This window comes from Phyllopteryx taeniolatus, chromosome 5 (genome assembly GCF_024500385.1).
Source record: "Phyllopteryx taeniolatus isolate TA_2022b chromosome 5, UOR_Ptae_1.2, whole genome shotgun sequence".
Classification (NCBI taxonomy): Eukaryota; Metazoa; Chordata; class Actinopteri; order Syngnathiformes; family Syngnathidae; genus Phyllopteryx; species Phyllopteryx taeniolatus.
Genome location: NC_084506.1, coordinates 21,116,902 through 21,135,137, shown reverse-complemented (window position 1 = coordinate 21,135,137; position 18,236 = coordinate 21,116,902). Strand labels below are relative to the sequence as shown.

Here is an 18,236-nt window from a genome sequence, read left to right as displayed (position 1 = left end):
CGTCAGATCGATCAATATTTCATGAAAAGTTGATAAATGATATTCAATTATGCTAACAATCAGATGCACTTGCACTCAAGCTTAAAAAAAAAAAAAACAAAAAAAACATACTGAGTGGAATAATGGACTGGCCGCTATACTGTATGTCAAAATTGTAATTAAATCTTCACTTAGACCAGTATTCTAAAACACATGCCTTTTCAATTCACTACTCCAGTCTAGTTCTCAGTGGTTTAAATGTACATGGAAATTGCAAGTTAAAAAAACAACAACAAAAAACAGAGATATACTGTTCCCCGCACAATATCGCGGTTCATCATTCGCGCCACTGTCGTTTTTTGAAGCTATCTTATTTTTATGTAAACTTGCTTACTGTAATGCCCTCGCATGTGGGAAAGCTGTTAATTGAAGGCAAGGAAAACAGTAAAACACATATGCGCAAGCTGCTGCCGGTTACAACTCCCCCAGACACAAGTCACGCGCCGCACACTTTGCCCCGCCTCTTAAAGGCCATGCATGTACACTCACAATTATGGACAGTAATCCCTCGTTATCACGGGACTTACGTTCCAGACCACCCCAGCAATAGAAGAAATCCGCAAAGTCGCGACCATTTTTAAAATGTTATTATTTATATATATTCTAAAGCGTTATACATAACACCAATACAATCTCCATCTATTGGTATTATGTATAATGTATTATTATTATGTATTATGTATAACGCTTTTAGAATATATATCAATTATTGGTTTTGGTATGTATTATTTATGTCCACTTGGGGTCGCCATCCTCATGTTGTACAGTACATCTGTGACTGAATGCGTGTGACTTTAAAGGGCGGAGCCTGACCTGTTGAAGGACGTCGGAGTCAGCGAATGAGAGTGTGGACCTGGTTGGCTGTTAACTGGCAAAACCGTTAACCACTCTGTGTGTCAAATGACACGGCTTCATTTGTGGAAAAGTGGAGATCATGTGCTAAACTCAACCACGAACTCCCTAAATACAAGCAGCACATCGACTGTCCTACCAGGGAAAATAATACTTTAGACCACTGCTACACCACGGTAAAAAACGCATACCGTGCTATACCTCGTGCAGCCTTGGGCTCGTCTGATCACTGCTTAATTCACTTAATACCGACGTACAGGCAAGAACTTAAATGTGCGAAGCCTACAGTGAAAACAGTCAAAAAGTGGACAAATGAAGCCAAGATGGAACTTCAAAGCTGCTTAGACTGCACAGACTGGAGTGTCTTTGAAAATTCAGCTGGCAGCCTGGATGAATATACGGACACTGTTACATCCTATATCAGTTTCTGTGAAGAGGTCTGTGTTCCAACAAAATCATTTCGCACATTCAACAACAATAAGCCGTGGTTCACTGCTAAACTTAAGCAGCTTCGCCAAGCTAAGGAGGACGCATATCAGAGCGGGGACAGGGCCCTGTATAATCGAGCTAGAAACCAGCTGACCAAAGAAATTAACATTGCAAAGAGGATCTATACAGCAAAGTTGGAAAAACAGTTTAGCGCAAACGACTCTAAATCAGTCTGGCATGCATTCCAGTCGCTGACTAATTACAAGCGACGATCCCCCCAAGCTGAGAACAATAGCACACTAGCCAACGACTTGAATACCTTCTACTGCAGATTTGAAAAGGACAGTTTCACACCACACACCAATCCGGCCGCACCCGCGACCACAATCACACCTCTGACCTCTGCGTTAACCATCCATGAACAGGATGTGAGACGCATCTTCAAACAACAAAAGATTAACAAAGCGGCAGGCCCGGACCACGTGTCTCCATCCTGCCTCAAAGTCTGCGCGGACCAGCTCGCGCCAGTCTTCACTCAGATCTTCAACAGATCACTGGAAATGTGCGAAGTTCCATCCTGCTTCAAACGCTCCACCATCATCCCAGTCCCCAAGAAACCTGCAATCTCGGGTCTGAATGACTACAGGCCTGTCGCTTTGACATCTGTGGTCATGAAGTCCTTTGAACGTCTTGTGCTGGACCACCTCAAGAGTGTCACAGGTCCCCTGCTGGACCCCCTGCAGTTTGCCTACCAAGCGAACAGATCTGCGGATGATGCAGTCAACATGGGACTGCACTTCATCCTAGAACACCTCGACAGTGCAGGGACCTACGCGAGGATCCTGTTCGTGGACTTCAGCTCAGCGTTCAACACCATCATCCCTGAACTCCTTTCATCCAAGCTTCTCCAGCTCAGCGTCTCACCTGCCATCTGCCAGTGGATTTACAGCTTTCTGACGGGCAGGACACAGCAGGTCAGGCTGGGGGAGGCCACCTCATCCACACGCAGCATCAGCACTGGGGCGCCCCAAGGTTGTGTCCTCTCTCCGCTGCTCTTCTCTCTCTACACGAACGACTGCACCTCAGCGAACCCGACTGTCAAACTCCTGAAGTTTGCAGATGACACCACTGTCATCGGCCTCATCAAGGACGGTGACGAGTCTGCATATCGACAGGAAGCGGAGCGGCTGGAGCTGTGGTGCGGCCGACACAACCTGGAGCTGAACACGCTCAAGACTGTAGAGATGATCGTGGACTTCAGGAGGCATCCTTCGCCACAGCTGCCCCTCACGCTGTCCAGCTGCCTTGTGTCAACCGTCGAGACCTTCAAGTTCCTGGGAATTACAATCTCCCAGGACCTGAAGTGGGCGACCAACATCAACTCCGTCCTCAAAAAGGCCCAGCAGAGGATGTACTTCCTGCGGCTTCTGAGAAAGCATGGTCTGCCACCGGAGCTGCTGAGACAGTTCTACACAGCGGTCATCGAATCAGTCCTGTGTTCTTCCATCACAGTCTGGTTTGGTGCTGCTACAAAAAAGGACAAACTCCGACTGCAACGGACAATCAAAACTGCTGAAAGGATTGTCGGTACCCCCCTACCCACCCTTGAGGACTTGCACGCTGCCAGAACTAAGACAAGGGCGTGCAAAATCCTCTCGGACCCTCCCCACCCTGGTCACCAGCTCTTCCAGCTCCTTCCCTCAGGTAGGCGCTACCGATCAATGCAAACTAGAACTAGTAGACATTCCAACAGCTTCTTCCCTCTTGCAATCAACTTCTTGAACAGCTAACTTACAATTCCATTACAACAAGCTGGCAATTTTTTGACTTGAGTTCGTTGTCACATTTCTGTATTATGTATTACTCGTGCACTCACTGTAGTTGTCTCGCCGTGCTGCACTATTTGCATATAGTGGCCACTCATGCCAGAGTAGTATCTGCTCCATTTGCACACTGATTGAGGAGTATCTGTAACATTTGCACAACCATTGTCCCAGATTATCGCACTACTCGTCACTTTAAACCGCATACACTCCTTGAAGTCTCAGTGCCCTTTGCACAATGGTCATTGCACCGGACTATTGCGATATTAGCCATTCGAACTGAGGACTCTGCATCTTTTTGCACAATTGTTGTTTGTTGTTGTTTTTTGTTAATGTCTTTATGTCTCCAAAGTGTTCTGTAAATTGACTGTCTGTTGTACTAGAGCGGCTCCAACTACCGGAGACAAATTCCTTGTGTGTTTTGGACATACTTGGCAAATAAAGATGATTCTGATTCTGATTCTGAAATATGTGGTTTACCTTTGTTCAATAAAGTGAGTGAAAGTGCACCAGCAGTTGTGTCTATCCTTGACCACTGGTGGAGGGATTACAATTTGTTCTAAGTAGCGGTGATAGGCTATATTAAATTAGATATTTATAATGTTTATGTTACTGTAGACACGCTGATATGTTAGTTGTCCTTTATGCACTCTTTCCTCCTGACTCGCGCTTATTGCGCTGCAGTAGAAATCCCTGTGGAAATCCCGCAAAATAGCGAAAAATCAATGATATAAAAAAGATATTTATTACATAAAAATTTGTGTTACAGTGAGGCCACAAAAAGTGAAGCGCGATAGGGCGAGGGATGACTTTACTGCATTTTTTATACATTTGTTTGCAATATTTTTTGTGTTCAAAGACTTTGACATACTGTCTACAGAGTTTGTTTTAATACGTTTAAACATTAAAACATGTGGAAGGGTTAAAACTAAAAAACCTTTTTTCATACGGTCTTCACATTGTGAATTTTCACCTAAGGCGGGGTGGCTCTAGAATGTATCTGTCACAATTCATGTGGATTGACTGCATAGACGTTTAATCAGAATTTGCCACTTGGACCTGCAGTGAAACTCCAGCCTGAGTAAAACTGCACCATGCTAATTGCACTGAATTGAATTAGACACAAACAAAACTCACGTTAAATCCACTGAAGGTGTAGAAAGGTCCGTCCTCAAAGTTGACCTCCTCCTCCACGTTCTTCATGAGCTCCGTGCCGATGGTAAAAACACGGCCCTGAGTGACACGCAGAGGGGATAACCCAAGCGGCTCGCTTTGAACGGCGCTCCGCGCTGAAAAGGGTTGAAACGCGTTATACCTGGTAAAGGTCCAGATTGATGCCCTCGAAGCTGATTGACTTCTTGTAGCCTACCGGGATCAGCATGGGGTCCGGATTTTCAAACTGAGGACACCTCGCTCCCTGAGTCACCACAACACATACTTCACGGTCAACATCATTACTGTAATTAGTTACTGTAATTAATCTTTATCTGCCTGTCACTTTGACGTCACTGTCAAAGATAGATGGACAAAGATACATTATATGTATTAAATGAATAATACTTTTCGGACTGATGAAGTGAAATTGAATAATTTCCCACAGCACACCTGATGATCTCTCACAGCACCAGTGGTGGTTTGTGGCAACATGTGCACCTTAACGTGAATCTCAGTGCTGACACTGAGTCAACGAGGAATCTTTTGCACAAATCTGTGTTAACTTAATGACGCTTAACAATTTAACGACGACACAAGAATCATTGCTTTCGTCTCCGAAAGACAGTCACGAAAGATAGTCATGAAACAGAAAACTAACCTCACTTACGGTGCAGCCAATACGAGAGCACAACAAACCAAGCAGGTCAAATAGACACACAACTACTACTCTGGGGAAACAATAAACAACAACTGTATTGACAATAACATGTAATTCCTAAAACTATTTACAAAATGCTGCTAGGCATGCTGGGAAGTTGACACTAGGCATTCCTGCAGGCCTAGCAGCATTTTGAAATAGTTGTTGCTAATTGCGTGTTTTATCGTTAATGTTGGTCGTCGTTTGTTTCCTCGTAGTTTAATAGAAGTCGTGTACGAGTGTTCTACTAAATTATTGTGCGTCGTTTTGTTGTACGCCATTCAACCTAGAACCCCGAATGCACAGCACACTAATGTGCCGTGGAAATCAGTGCTCTTGATTAAGTTTTATATGAAATGTCATCATCAACTAGTGCTCCGCCGTGAATATTACCTCGCTTTTAGATATATTTGCAGGTCACTATGAAAACATCTTCAAATAGTTGTCGTGGAAGGAAGCTCGGTGACAAAGTTCAGGGCCAAGCCTGAAGTATCTTGGATTGTTTGGCCTTGGCGGAGGTCTGCGCTCTACTGCGTGCCATATCCTAGTTTACAATGCTAATGCAGAAAGCACCGCAGTGTAACGGAGAATCTCATTTGTAGCGACAGATAGGAAGCGTATCAGGCGAACATCTGCTGACTTGTAAATTGACACAGCTGATAGTGGGATTACTTTCGCTTCTTTCTTTTTTTAATTACTTTTTATGTTGGTGTATAAACGGACTGTAACTTTTCGTGAGGCGAGCGACTTCGGCGAGGAGACGAACCTGTCGGTGCTTGATTATGTGCGGGGCAGGCGCGCCGTCGTCCATGTCGCTGCAGGTGTGGTCGTGCGTGTTCCACTTGCAGCCCCACGGACTGGCCACGCACGACATGCATCTGCAAATACATGACACACTCAGTCATTTTGTATCACTACCAATAATAACTATCTAGGAAATATTCTTTATAGCATATTCAGCATCTCTATGAGTATTTGCTTTTCCTTTCTGGTGTATGACCTTTCTGGTGTACCACCATCATGAATGATGTTAAAATACATATGTATAGTAGGCATATAGTAATGTTCATCAAAAATGAGGTTTTAGTCTTAAAAAGTATATCAACTATTATTGGAAGTCACTGCAACATTAAGCACAGTTTGAACATGAACATTGCGCTTAACTATAGGAAAACTGAACTTCAATAATGATTCGATTAAAATGTATTGCACATAAGTTTCCTAAAAATGTCACTTTTTTTGCCTATTATTTTAACTTTTTTCCCCCAAAAACGTCTTTATTTTTCATCGAAAAATGTTTTATATTTGTAGTTTTTATCTCATTTCTTCATTTATATATATATTTATGACTCAACATTTTGAGCATTGTTGCTTTGGTTTCAATTGCAGTGTGCCAGTGTACACTTAAAGTTTTGACTTATGCTAGTACCATTAGCAAACAACTGACGTATTTCTTTTACCAATATCTTGATTATACTGATAACCGTGATCCTTTTGGTCACTACAATCCATATTCATATTCATGTCCATATCTATGGAATATATAAACAAACAACCATTTACACTTACATCCACACCTATTGGACAATTTAAATGCATGTTTTCGGAATGTGGGAGGAAACCGGAGAGAACATGCGAAGTCCACACACAAGCTCAGAGCTGGGCTTCGAACCTGTGACTGCGAGGCACACCTTCTAACCCAATGGATCGCTGTGCGGAACTTGTTAACTTGCTCCCTTAAATGTAATCTCACACAATAAAAAGCACGTTTAACATGGAAACTCATCAAAGGGCGTCAAGCATGAAAATCCATGTCGCTGACAGCAAAATGGATCTGGCCGACGTCACATAAGCAAAGCTCGTTTATCACAAGCGCCGCAGCATGAAAAGCAAAAACATTGGAAGCAAGGAGAGGAAAAAAAAAATTGACTTTCCTATTTTGATTAATGAAAAGGAAACGGGCAATTTCCATTGCTCGGTAATAATAAATAAAAAAATGTAAACAGTGGGGGGGGAAATGCAGCACGCATTACCATTTTCATACATCTGTGTGTGCACAGACACAGACAGACACACACACACACACACACAAACGCATGCACACACACGGGGACCATGTACATCAAGGCTGTCAAGCAGGACGCCTGAGTGACAAGCGGCACTCACGGCGTGTTCTCCGACTTCCTCACGGTGGCCGCGCAGTTGTAGAACTGATAGTCGCGTGTCGCCACCTCCACCGTCTCGTTGACGAAGATCGTCACCGGCACGGCCACGAAGTCTGCGAGTACACACGTAATTCCGGGTAGTGATAGCTCAAGCATTCTAGTGGTAAACAAACACTTAAATGTCATTGAGAAAACAAGGTCAACGACTTGAACGATGACTTTAGCCCTTAAGTTTAAGATTTGCATTGTTTAAAAATTGACGAGGTGGAAATTCAGATTTCAATACCCTGATCATTCAGGGACTGGCTAATCAATTGACTTTTCTGTTGTTCCTGTTGTTCAGAAGTAGCAGTAGTATCTTCTGTTGTTTAGTAGTAGTAGTAGTAGTATTAATAGTACAGTATTTGGAAGTAAAATTAGTAGTCATATTTGTTGTGTTGTAGTTGTAGTAGTAGTAGTAGTAGTAGTAGTAGTAATATTTATTTTTAATAGTAGTAGCATTAGTAATAATAGTAGTTTTTGTTTAGTAGTAGTAGTATTTGTTTTTAATAGTAGTGTAGTAGAAGTAATAGTATTGGTTTAGTAGTAATAGTATTTTTTTTGTTTAGTAGTCGTAGTAGCATTTGTTTTATAGCAGTAGTAGTATTTGTTTAGTAGTAAAAGTATTTTTTGTTTAGTAGTAGTAGTAGCATTTCTAAATAGTAGAAGCAGTAGTAGTATTTGTTGTTAGTCGTAATAACAGTATTTTTTGTTTAGTGGTAGTAATAGTAGTAGTACAGTGGCGGCATGTAATAGTAGTAGTTGTAGGTTGTTGTTTAGCAGTACTGTAGTAGTAGGAATTGCTGTTTAGCAGTAGTAGATGTACAGCAGTAACAGTAGTATTTGTTGTACTGTATTTGTTGTTTATTAGTAGTTGCAGTCAGAGAATCAGGACACTTTCGTGAAATGGTTGGAAATAGTTTACCAGTAGGCTAACAGTGAAACACAAAGAGAAATGCAGCAATGTCGTACGTTTGAATGGAAAATGTTGAAGTTATGCCATCACGGTAAAAGTGTACTTTCGGACTCCCGACCGTCCCTGAATCAAGTTCCCGCTCATTCCACATAGCACGGTCTCAGTTACTTTAAATAATCAAAACTCTCTATCAAAATTGTGATCCATTGATAATTCCAGAACCTTCTCTCAGTGAAAAAGCATGAGCGCATATTTTCCATTGTTTCATATTTAATAGAGGTGGGCTCATTTATATTGCAGGACAGTCATTTATTTATGAATGCAACTCCCCCCTTGAGGAATTAAATAAAAATGGTGCAAAAGCTGCGCTGTACCTTGGTGACCGGTCGTGTGCGGGATGAGCGAGGGGCGGGGCAGGTCGCACGAGACCTGACCAGAGTCGGACATGACGCCGTCACTCTGGAACGATTTGAAGGAGCACTGCAGACGGTCCGAGGGGCCGATGGCGGGCAGGGAAGGAATGTTGATCTTCACCTAGGAAGGGATGGAAAATATATATTTTTTTTTTACAAAAGTCTCACTCAAATGTACATAACCTAACTATTTTCACTCATTGTTGTCTAAAAAAAACAAAACAAAAAAAACATCCAGACTTTCAATCTTGAGGCGATATAATGCCACACAGCTCCAACAGAGTGAAGGAGTTTTACAACACTTCTCAGACAATTGAGTGTTCATGAGAATTAATACATTTGCTATTTTCAAGACTTTAAATGGTGAATAATGCATACAAAATAACAGACGATGTAGGGACAAACGATTAGTGTCAATTTGTGAGAACATATAAATTGAACATATTCGACGACAATATGTAAAATATCTAAATTTGGGAATTTTATTGTGTGAATGTGATAAATAGTTCCATATACACCCTGAGATTAATATGTAAAATATCTCCTAATTTGGCAATTTTATTTTGAAAATGTGTGAATTTCGGGATTGTGATCAATAGTTTCGTCCTGAGCAAGCTGAACAGTTTCAAGTTTGAACGGTTTGAATAACTTCTCGACTAAATGCTTCCATCATCTTGCATCCGCCGTGGGTGGCCTGTTCTCCTGGCGTCCGCATATTTTTGAACCCTGTCCCAAAGAGGTGTGCCGTTTTCCAACATGCAAAGGCAAATATAAGAGGTAGAAGAAGAAAAGAAGCAGGGAGAGAAAACGGAGTCACTCTATCGTCTGGGGATCAGTTATAATAAGTCCGTTTGAGGGGGGTTTGCGGACTGATCGATACGGGGCAGGAATAAACCTGAGCCCCGGCTTTCGGATTCTCAGTGGCAACCGTTCATCACGCCGACTGTGTGAAGAACAAACAGATGGAACAAAGATGGCGAGAGGGAGAGAAAAGAAGGGGGGGAGCTACCTTCTGGCTCTTTTTGCAGGAGAGGTTGGGAGGGTAGAAGGAGACGATCTTGACACATTGCTGCTGCGGGCTCCACAGCCAGCCATTCTTCTCCTCTGCCCGCCGGCACTCAAACCTCCTGGTGCACCTGCAGACGCCAACGTGAACATTTTCACACACAAACGCAGACCCCCAACCCATCAGGTCCACATCTCAAAGCCCAGCGCACACTAAAGCGTAAACCCCCCATTTTGAAGGCTTCAAAAATGCTGTTAGATTTTCCACATTGTGAATAAGATTCACATCTTATTTGAACTTTAATACGTTAAAAAAATTAAGACTTATTTCTTGTAAAATTACAACTGTATTGGTCTAATAGTCAAACTTTAATCTTGTACCACTTTTTCCCAGAAAATGTTTTCCTTTATTCTCCTAATATTCCAATTTTATTCTTATTCATGTGTAAAATGTATTCAGATAAATTAAATAAATTGTGCTCTTGTAAAATTACAGGTTCCTGCTCCCACTGTTTTAATTCTAATTTTATAAAATGCTTATTATTATATAATAATCATTTTCTTCTTTAGAGTACGCCACCTTTAGTCTGTCATTCTATCTACCTACCTACACTATCTATCTAACAGGGGTCGACAACAGCTCTGATCATAAAACGGAGAGTAGTAATATAATATACAGTGTTCCAAAATGAAGCTTCGTGTTGATGCGACAGCTATTGATCTCCACAATCACTCGAGCCAAATATGTGGCAGACATCAGCATCGTGCGCATGAATAGAAGCCAGCGAGAGTGCATTTCACCGCACACAGTTGACAAACTGCTTTAATTTCTGCTGGCTGCACTGAGCAGGAGACGGTATATTAACAACGTGGGTTAGTAAAAACGTCCGCCGTAAAACATTGAAAACCCTCCCATGTGTTTGAGAGCTGGAACTTTGCCACTGTGTGTTTCTCACCTGCCCTCAAGCACACACCAGCCACAGTACGGGTCCCTCATATTCACGCAGGAATGGCAGTCCTCCTCCTGCAGGCACGTCTCCACGGGCACCTTGGTGATCTGCGGCATGACCACACGTCACATGATCAGTCATCGGTCACCCGAGGGGAGACGCCTGGCACGGCAGCTGAGGCTCGGGAGGCACGAGATGCCACAAAGAAGCCTCCTTGAATAATCGAGCAGTTACTTTTGTCCCACCCTCGGGGAGTGAAAAATCCATTTGTTCCATTTACAATGCCGTGGTATCTCCACTGTGGTCGACTTCAGTGGAAATCACGCACTAATGTGACATAAAACGTCTCCAGTGGGTATACAGTACAGTGTTGCCTTGACTTCAGAGTTACATTATAAAAAAAAAAGTACACAATATTATACATACCTGTATAGTAATGACTTGCTGGTATAACACGAACAAGAGCGCCGCAACTATGCTGCAGTCCTATTAGTCGTTCTTTGGAAGAGGATGAAGAATATATGCCTGTGAGTGTTGTTACATTGTCTGACACCATGTGCTGCTGCATTTGTGTTCAAATATCATTGCCTAAGGGGTTAGAACTACAGAAACACCGATGCTAATTTTGTCTATGGCATTTTCCATGGTGTGTTAGCATCAAGCAGACTTTTGTGATGTGGAAAAGCGATGTGGTTGGGTACACTACCTGTACTTCTCTATGTTTTGTTTAATTTTACAGTTAACATCAAAAGAGTGACAATAAACTGCTTGAAGCATCTTTTTTGAAGAATTGTTCACTACTTGCCATTTGCTATTGTATTTGCCAAACTGCTGTGTCTTGAAATTTGCTGCCATCATAGCTAGTGATTTCAACTCAAATTCTTGTTCACATCAAGATAAACAGAAAAAATATATATATTTTTTTAAATCTCAAATAACTTGTAAGTCAAGGTTTCACTGTACTGAGCAAAAAAGTCCTAGATGCTTTTTTTTAGCTAAGAAATAAGTAATTTAACACTAACAAAATTGGGGTGAAAAAAAATAATGTATACTATTAAGATTAAATAAATCAACAAATCACAACCTGATCTGATGATATTTGAGTTTTAAGCATCTGAATATATTCATATTGGCTTATACAAAATTAAAGCCATCCATGTTTAAAGCCACCAATGCCTTTCACCGATTATAAATAATAATTTGTTTTAAAATTTCATACAGATTTCAGATTACCAAAGAATTTAAGAATTGAGGAAAATAAATTAAAAAACCTGAAAACAGGGATGGATAAAAATCCATGAGGGCTAGGCAATTATAGAAAAAGTCTCAAACTCATTGAAAATATTTGAGTTTTTTTGTACGTCTGGAAAAAAGACAAACTGTTTTTAATTGTTAAAAAATATTTGCAAATAATGTTTTTTTTAGAATACTTTAAATGATCTGTTATTTTAAAACACTTAAAATATATACTTTTATTTTTGTAAATATTTAAATTATATTACATTTTAAAATATTAAACATATATTAGACTTTTAAAAGAAATATGTTATTAATGAAATAAATTGGAGATTTTATTGGACGATATTGTTAAAAACATTTTCTTAAATATTTAAAATATTTTATTTATTGGGGAAAAAATGGCGATACAAAGTTTTTATTCCACAGTCACGATATTATTTGAAGCATGATTTAAAATAAATATTTAATAAAAAATTTTAATCAATGAAAAAAATACATATTCATGCACATGCTTTTCATTGAAAAGCAAAGATGCAATGAATTTCTTAAAGATGCAGTGATACTGTTTGTCTGGTAGAAACACAGATGTCCGGTCTCTTGGTCCACTGAAGACACAAAATATGATTATTCTGCCTGATAACAACGGAAACAGATGGATTTTTCATGCACACTTTGGCTTTATGGCGCAGCAAAAGTGAAGAAGCAATTTTTTTTCTACCCTGGTTTTCATAACTGCGCTAAGGTAAGGTGTCAGCGGCATTAAAACCCCACCGCTTCCATGAATATGGCGGGGATTTACAAAGAATTTATGAGCAGTCGATTATCAGACAGGCACAGCAAACAGAGCTCTTCCCTCCTTGGCATGCACAATTCCCACACTTTCCACCAAGGATGGTTTAAAAATTAATTTCTGTGCATCCATCACATTTCAAGTAGCAAACATGAACAAACATCATCCGGACCTCCAAATGACCACCTACCATCCTGATCTATCCTGGAATTTAAACACTACCAGTTACTAAAAATGCAGGAGTAAGGCAAACTTGAATATAGCTCCGGTTCTAAAACTTTAAAGGCAATGGAGGGAAATATTTCCAAGGGCCCCATCATAATCATTATTCCAATTAAACATAACTACCATGTGTTCTCATAAATGTCACAGGATTTGTATTACAGTATGTTGAACCTCTGTTCTGTGCTGCTCTTGTCTTCACTAAAGTTCAATTGTAGCTGTTGTCTTTTATCTGTTTTCAGTTTAAACCATCCTGTTTAACCTTTCACGCAGAGTAAACGAGAAGCTGCTGAGGCACCTTTTTGTCTGTGGTGATGTAGAGGTGGCTGTAGTCCGTGTTGAAGAAAAGGTTCTTGTTCACTTTCTCCCCCAAGGTGTTGCCAGGGGCCTTGCCGTACACGTAAGGCGTGGATGTCAGGTGAACCTGCAGAAATAAAGTACACCATGTCTAGATGTCTTTAAAAAAAGATGTTAAGTCAGGAAAAATAGAGTGAGACATCCACCTTGAAGACCTCTCCCTGGTTGTTTCCCAAGAAGGCGACGGTGTGATCGTTCTCCACGGCGATGGCGACTGCGGTGAGGAGGCCTGGCTTGGATAAGACCGCGTTGGATTTCAGGGCGAATCTGGGCTTGCTGGCCAAAGGCGTCGGCAAGAAATCGCCGCCGCACTTGTACAGTTCTAATGTGTCCTTCTGTATAAGAGAAGAACACAAACACTTCTTAAGCCACATACTATGTAATTTCATAGAATATACTATACTTTTTTTTTTACATTTGAATAGAATTAATCATCTGCAGAAAAAAAGAAACAACAGACACAATTGAGCATTACTGATTCTGCTAGGGCGCTCACCGCAATTTTGGAGGTGCAGAATTCGGCTGTCTTTGACGAGTACGGAATGTCAACGGCAGGGAAGCCTGAAATCTTCCCAGAGTCGCTGTAGCAGGCGGTGATGATGTCCACCAGGCGCTCGTTGATGGCGTTGAGCGTGTACATGCATAGGGCCGAGTCGCTGTGGTCGTCTTCTGAACTGGCCACCATGAAGAGGACCTTATTCCAGTGCTGGACCTTGCCGTACGTCCCCGCTTCCGTCATGACTCGACTCAGTTCCTTCCCGGGAGAGGCCACGTAGGCCGCCTGCACTTTGCTGTATCGGTTATCCGGACCGCACTTGAGCTGGAGCTCCGTGTGGGAATACAAATGGTGGTCGTTCTCGCACAGGCGAGACACAAAGGTCACGTTTTTGTTATCGTTACCGTCCAGAGTCCTGGAAAAGACGAAGTAAACGAAGCCATCGGCGGCGAAGGCGTGCCGGAAGTCGTGCAGGTACCTGGGCCCGAAGGGCATGGTCTGTATCGTGGAGGCCTCGATGATGCTCTCAAACACCACCCATTCGCGGAAATCCTGAAGAATGCGTGTGGTGATGATCTTGGTGCTGTCCAGGCTCCCGTAACCTTTGCCCACCAGGAACACATGGAACTTGTGCTGGTCCTTGACAAAGGTGGACATGACGCCCACCACGTTGACGTTGTCCTCGATGCTGGCCACGTACGTCCGCTCTCCCTTGTTGTCGCTGTAGTACAGTTCCTGCTCCACGTTGGACAGGTTGAGCAGCGAGCAGATGCCCCGGTAGCGGCTGCCGCACACAATGAGCGAGCCGTTGGACGGGTGCACCAGCAGCAGTTTGTTGATGTTGGGCATGAGCTTGGTGTCCTGGCAGGCCGAGGCGGGCGGTGTGCACGTCCTGGCGTCCTTCCGGGGGCCCGTCTCCGCCCGGGCCTCCTGCCGCAACAACGGCCCCAGCTGGTAGACGCCGTTGACTGCCCCCACGTACACGCGGCCCGTGCGCGGGTCATGGACTACGTTGTTGATGGGAGTATCCGAGGTGAACTCGGGGAGACCCTCCTGGGACGCGGGCGTCGATTGGCAGGCGAGGAAGAGAAGGAGGGAGACCCAGCTTGCCATCTCTGTGTATGACACAATGATGAAAGGCGTAAGAAATAAGAAATAAAGAGCCCAGCTGACTTTAAGTGAGAGGCAGGATACCCGCTGGACTGGTCGACAGACAGTCGCAGGGCACAAATAGAGAACCATTGACAAAAACATTCCCACATATGGACAATTTCGAGTCTTCGCAATGAACCTAACATGCATGTTTTGGGGATGTGGGAGGAAGCCAAAGGACCTGGAGAAAACCCACGCAAGCATGGGGAGAACATGCAAACTCCCCTCAGGAAGGATGGAGCCAGGATGCTAGATATTGTTATATTTTTAAATGTTATTTTGTACAATACTTAAAATATTTTACAATATATGTTTTTACAAAATGCTTTAAATATAGTTTTTCTATATTCAATACATAGATTATTCATCCATCCATTTTCTGTACCGCTTATCCTCACTAGGGTGGCGGACGTGCTGGAGCCTATCCCAGCTATCTTCGGGCGAGAGGCGGGGTACACCCTGAACTGGTCACATATTATTTTTATTGAAAATGTGTTTTATTTGTATTTTTTAAATAATATTTAAATTATTGAAAGAGGTAAAATACATTTTTAAACATTGAATACATTGAAAATAGTTTTGCTTTTTCAAATTTTGTAAATATGTTTTTAATATTGGAAATTGGTTGTAATCGTTTTTTGCATTTTTAAAAATGAATTCATGATGAAAAACAGAAATATACACTATTAGAATAGTTTAATAGTTTCAATGTTTCCTTTATTTTTTTAAGTACTGGTATTGAATATCAATAAAGGTATTCATTATATTTTCATAAAAAAATATTTTAAAAGGACAGATATTTTCTTTTTTTTTTTTTACAAAATATTTGATATATTTTTTCCCCAGTATAAATGTTTAATTTTTATATTTGAAAAATGTTTTATTTTGTTTTGTCCCAATATTAGTTTACTTTCCAAATATTTTTAACCATACTGAAAATTGGTTCTAATTAATTTGTATTTTTAGTATTAAATATTTTTAAAAACTATTTAAATGTGCATTTCTACAGGGAAAAACCTCCGTTTAGACTTGTGAGACAATTAACAATGTTAAAAGAATGAGGCATTTGGGACAGTGTTTTGTTTTAGGGGTTCAGTGTTTTATAGAGTGCTTTAATGTTTAAATATGTATAGTGGTTAACTTCCATGTACACTTGACTGACAGTTAAGAATGTTAAAATAAACAAAACATGCACGTACAGTTCATAAAGGTGACTGTGAACAGTGGAGGTTTTTTCCTTCACCCTGAATGGAATATCAACGACGGAGTTTCCACCCAAAAACTCCGGTGAACGGACAATGGCCTCTCGGCCAGGCAGTTTAATGGCTCTTCCCCTTTTTTACATTCCAAAAGAATGATTCCATACGTGGTGTGGGACCTGCCTCTAAATTGGAGCATAAATTGTTACGTTTTCCACACAAACACTGGCTAGTGCGCCCTAATGTAACTTTGTTGCATGAGCTGATTGAAGCCTGCTCGGACGAGAGGCGAAACAACATCTAAGACAAACAGAACAGTCCAGTTCCAATCGATGCACGTTGTAAACATTAAGACAATTTTGTAAAATGATACGTGTAAGATTGATTAAGATTAATATATATATATATATATATATATATATATATATATACATATATATATAAATCCAAGAGTTATGAGGGTGGTATTTTACCTGCCTCACCAACGCAACTGACAAGTAGAACTGTGTGACCCTGTTACACTATAAATAATCCCAACTGTGACCTGTTTTCTGGAGAACTATTTTGTTTAGGGGCAAAAAAAAAAAAAGTAGTTCATGTAACAGCTGTTCACTGTGACATGCATGGATTACTTCAGTTGAATGCCATTTGTCATCGCTTTGCGCAGTTTAAAAAAAAAAAGAAAAAAAGAAAAAAAAAAGAAAAAAAAACTACATTTACAAACTACTGTTGCCAGACAGAAATGAAGACAGAACTTGCCATCAAAAAAAGCAGTAATTTGTGTGTATATCCAGATCAGCAGGGGTGTACATATTTGCCTCCAAAATGGGTGAACTGGCTGTTTATGTAGATTTAGGTTAGCAGGATAAAAGACTGCCTCGAGGTAATAAGGCCGTATGGAGCCAAAAGTCTCCACCACCTGCTCCTGCCTGTATGAGGGAAGACAGTTATTTTAAACCACTTGACAGTGGGGAAACAAACTAGAAGTCTACGAGTTAGTGGAAAATGGAAGTTATCGCTTCTACCAAGATATGATATAGTGTTTTATCTGTTTGTTAGTCTGCGGTGTTTGCTTTTCACTCGCTTGCAGTCACAAATCACCAAAACACTTGATATTCACCACATACATACAGTTAGATTAAGATTGCGTCACAGGCCACAAATTTAAGGTCCACCGCACACTGAGCGACATGGCCGAATGCGGCTGGACAATCGCCAACAAATTACAGTCGGGGAATGACACCTGCCCAGCTCGCGAGTTACCCTCGCAACGGAAAAACAGCATTTTGAGGCATCACATATCATCTTATTGAACCATAAACAACATGGAGAGATTGTCAAGAAGGAAGAGGATTTCCATGGCCAACGTAGCTATATTATAATAATAAAAAAAAGAGTGGAAACGGGTGAGAAATAAAGGAGAGAGTGTGGATATTTCAGAGGCTGCTGGCAAAGATCCCCCATTAATTGACGGGACTTGTGCATTTCAGTGACAGGGACTCTCCACGCTTAGCCTTTTAGCCACAGGTGCAAATGAAATTACAATATTAAACTAAATATAGGTAAGTATTATTGTAAAACACAGCATATAGCCTATACTGCAACCAATATTGAGTGAAAGAAGTACGTTAAGTCTCATTCACTGGCAATCCTTCATGTTAACATGGATCACCCAGCAGAGGATGTACTTCCTGCGGCTTCTGAGAAAGCACGGCCTGCCACCGGAGCTGCTGAGACAGTTCTACACAGCGGTCATCGAATCAGTCCTGTGTTCTTCCATCACAGTCTGGTTTGGTGCTGCTACAAATTAGGACAAACTCCGACTGCAACGGACAATCAAAACTGCTGAAAGGATTGTCGGTACCCCCCCCTACCCACCCTTGAGGACTTGCACGCTGCCAGAACTAAGACAAGGGTGTGCAAAATCCTCTCGGACCCTCCGCACCCCGGTCACCGGCCGGCTCTTCCAGCTCCTTCCCTCAGGTAGGCGCTACCGATCAATGCAAACTAGAACTAGCAGACATTCCAACAGCTTCTTCCCTCTTGCGATCAACTTCTTAAACACCTGACCTACAATTCCATTACAACATGCTGGCAATTTTTTGACTTGAGTTCGTTGTCACATTTCTGTGGGGCCAATTATGTATTACTCGTGCACTCACTGTACTTGTCTCGCCATGCTGCACTATTTGCATATACAGGCCACTCATGCCAGAGTAGCATCTGCTCCATTTGCAGACTGATTGAGGAGTATCTGCAACATTTGCCCAACCAACATTGTCCCAGATTATCGCACTA

The 18,236-nt window shown here is 41.5% G+C and overlaps 1 protein-coding gene across 3 annotated transcripts in view; it reads right to left on the bottom strand.

The window, feature by feature from the left end:
- Positions 1 to 18,236, bottom strand: part of plxnb2b (plexin b2b) — a 218,619-nt gene that overhangs the window by 49,182 nt on the left and 151,201 nt on the right. For all 3 annotated transcript variants that reach the window (XM_061773678.1, XM_061773676.1, XM_061773677.1), the window contains 10 exons: positions 13,588 to 14,702; positions 13,238 to 13,426; positions 13,033 to 13,158; positions 10,490 to 10,590; positions 9,538 to 9,664; positions 8,490 to 8,649; positions 7,162 to 7,273; positions 5,762 to 5,873; positions 4,459 to 4,560; positions 4,281 to 4,376 (listed from right to left, as the gene is read on the bottom strand). In XM_061773678.1, the coding sequence (XP_061629662.1) occupies positions 4,281 to 4,376; positions 4,459 to 4,560; positions 5,762 to 5,873; positions 7,162 to 7,273; positions 8,490 to 8,649; positions 9,538 to 9,664; positions 10,490 to 10,590; positions 13,033 to 13,158; positions 13,238 to 13,426; positions 13,588 to 14,700 (2,238 nt within the window). In that variant the 5' untranslated portion in view covers positions 14,701 to 14,702. The remainder of the gene's footprint in view (positions 1 to 4,280; positions 4,377 to 4,458; positions 4,561 to 5,761; positions 5,874 to 7,161; positions 7,274 to 8,489; positions 8,650 to 9,537; positions 9,665 to 10,489; positions 10,591 to 13,032; positions 13,159 to 13,237; positions 13,427 to 13,587; positions 14,703 to 18,236) is intronic.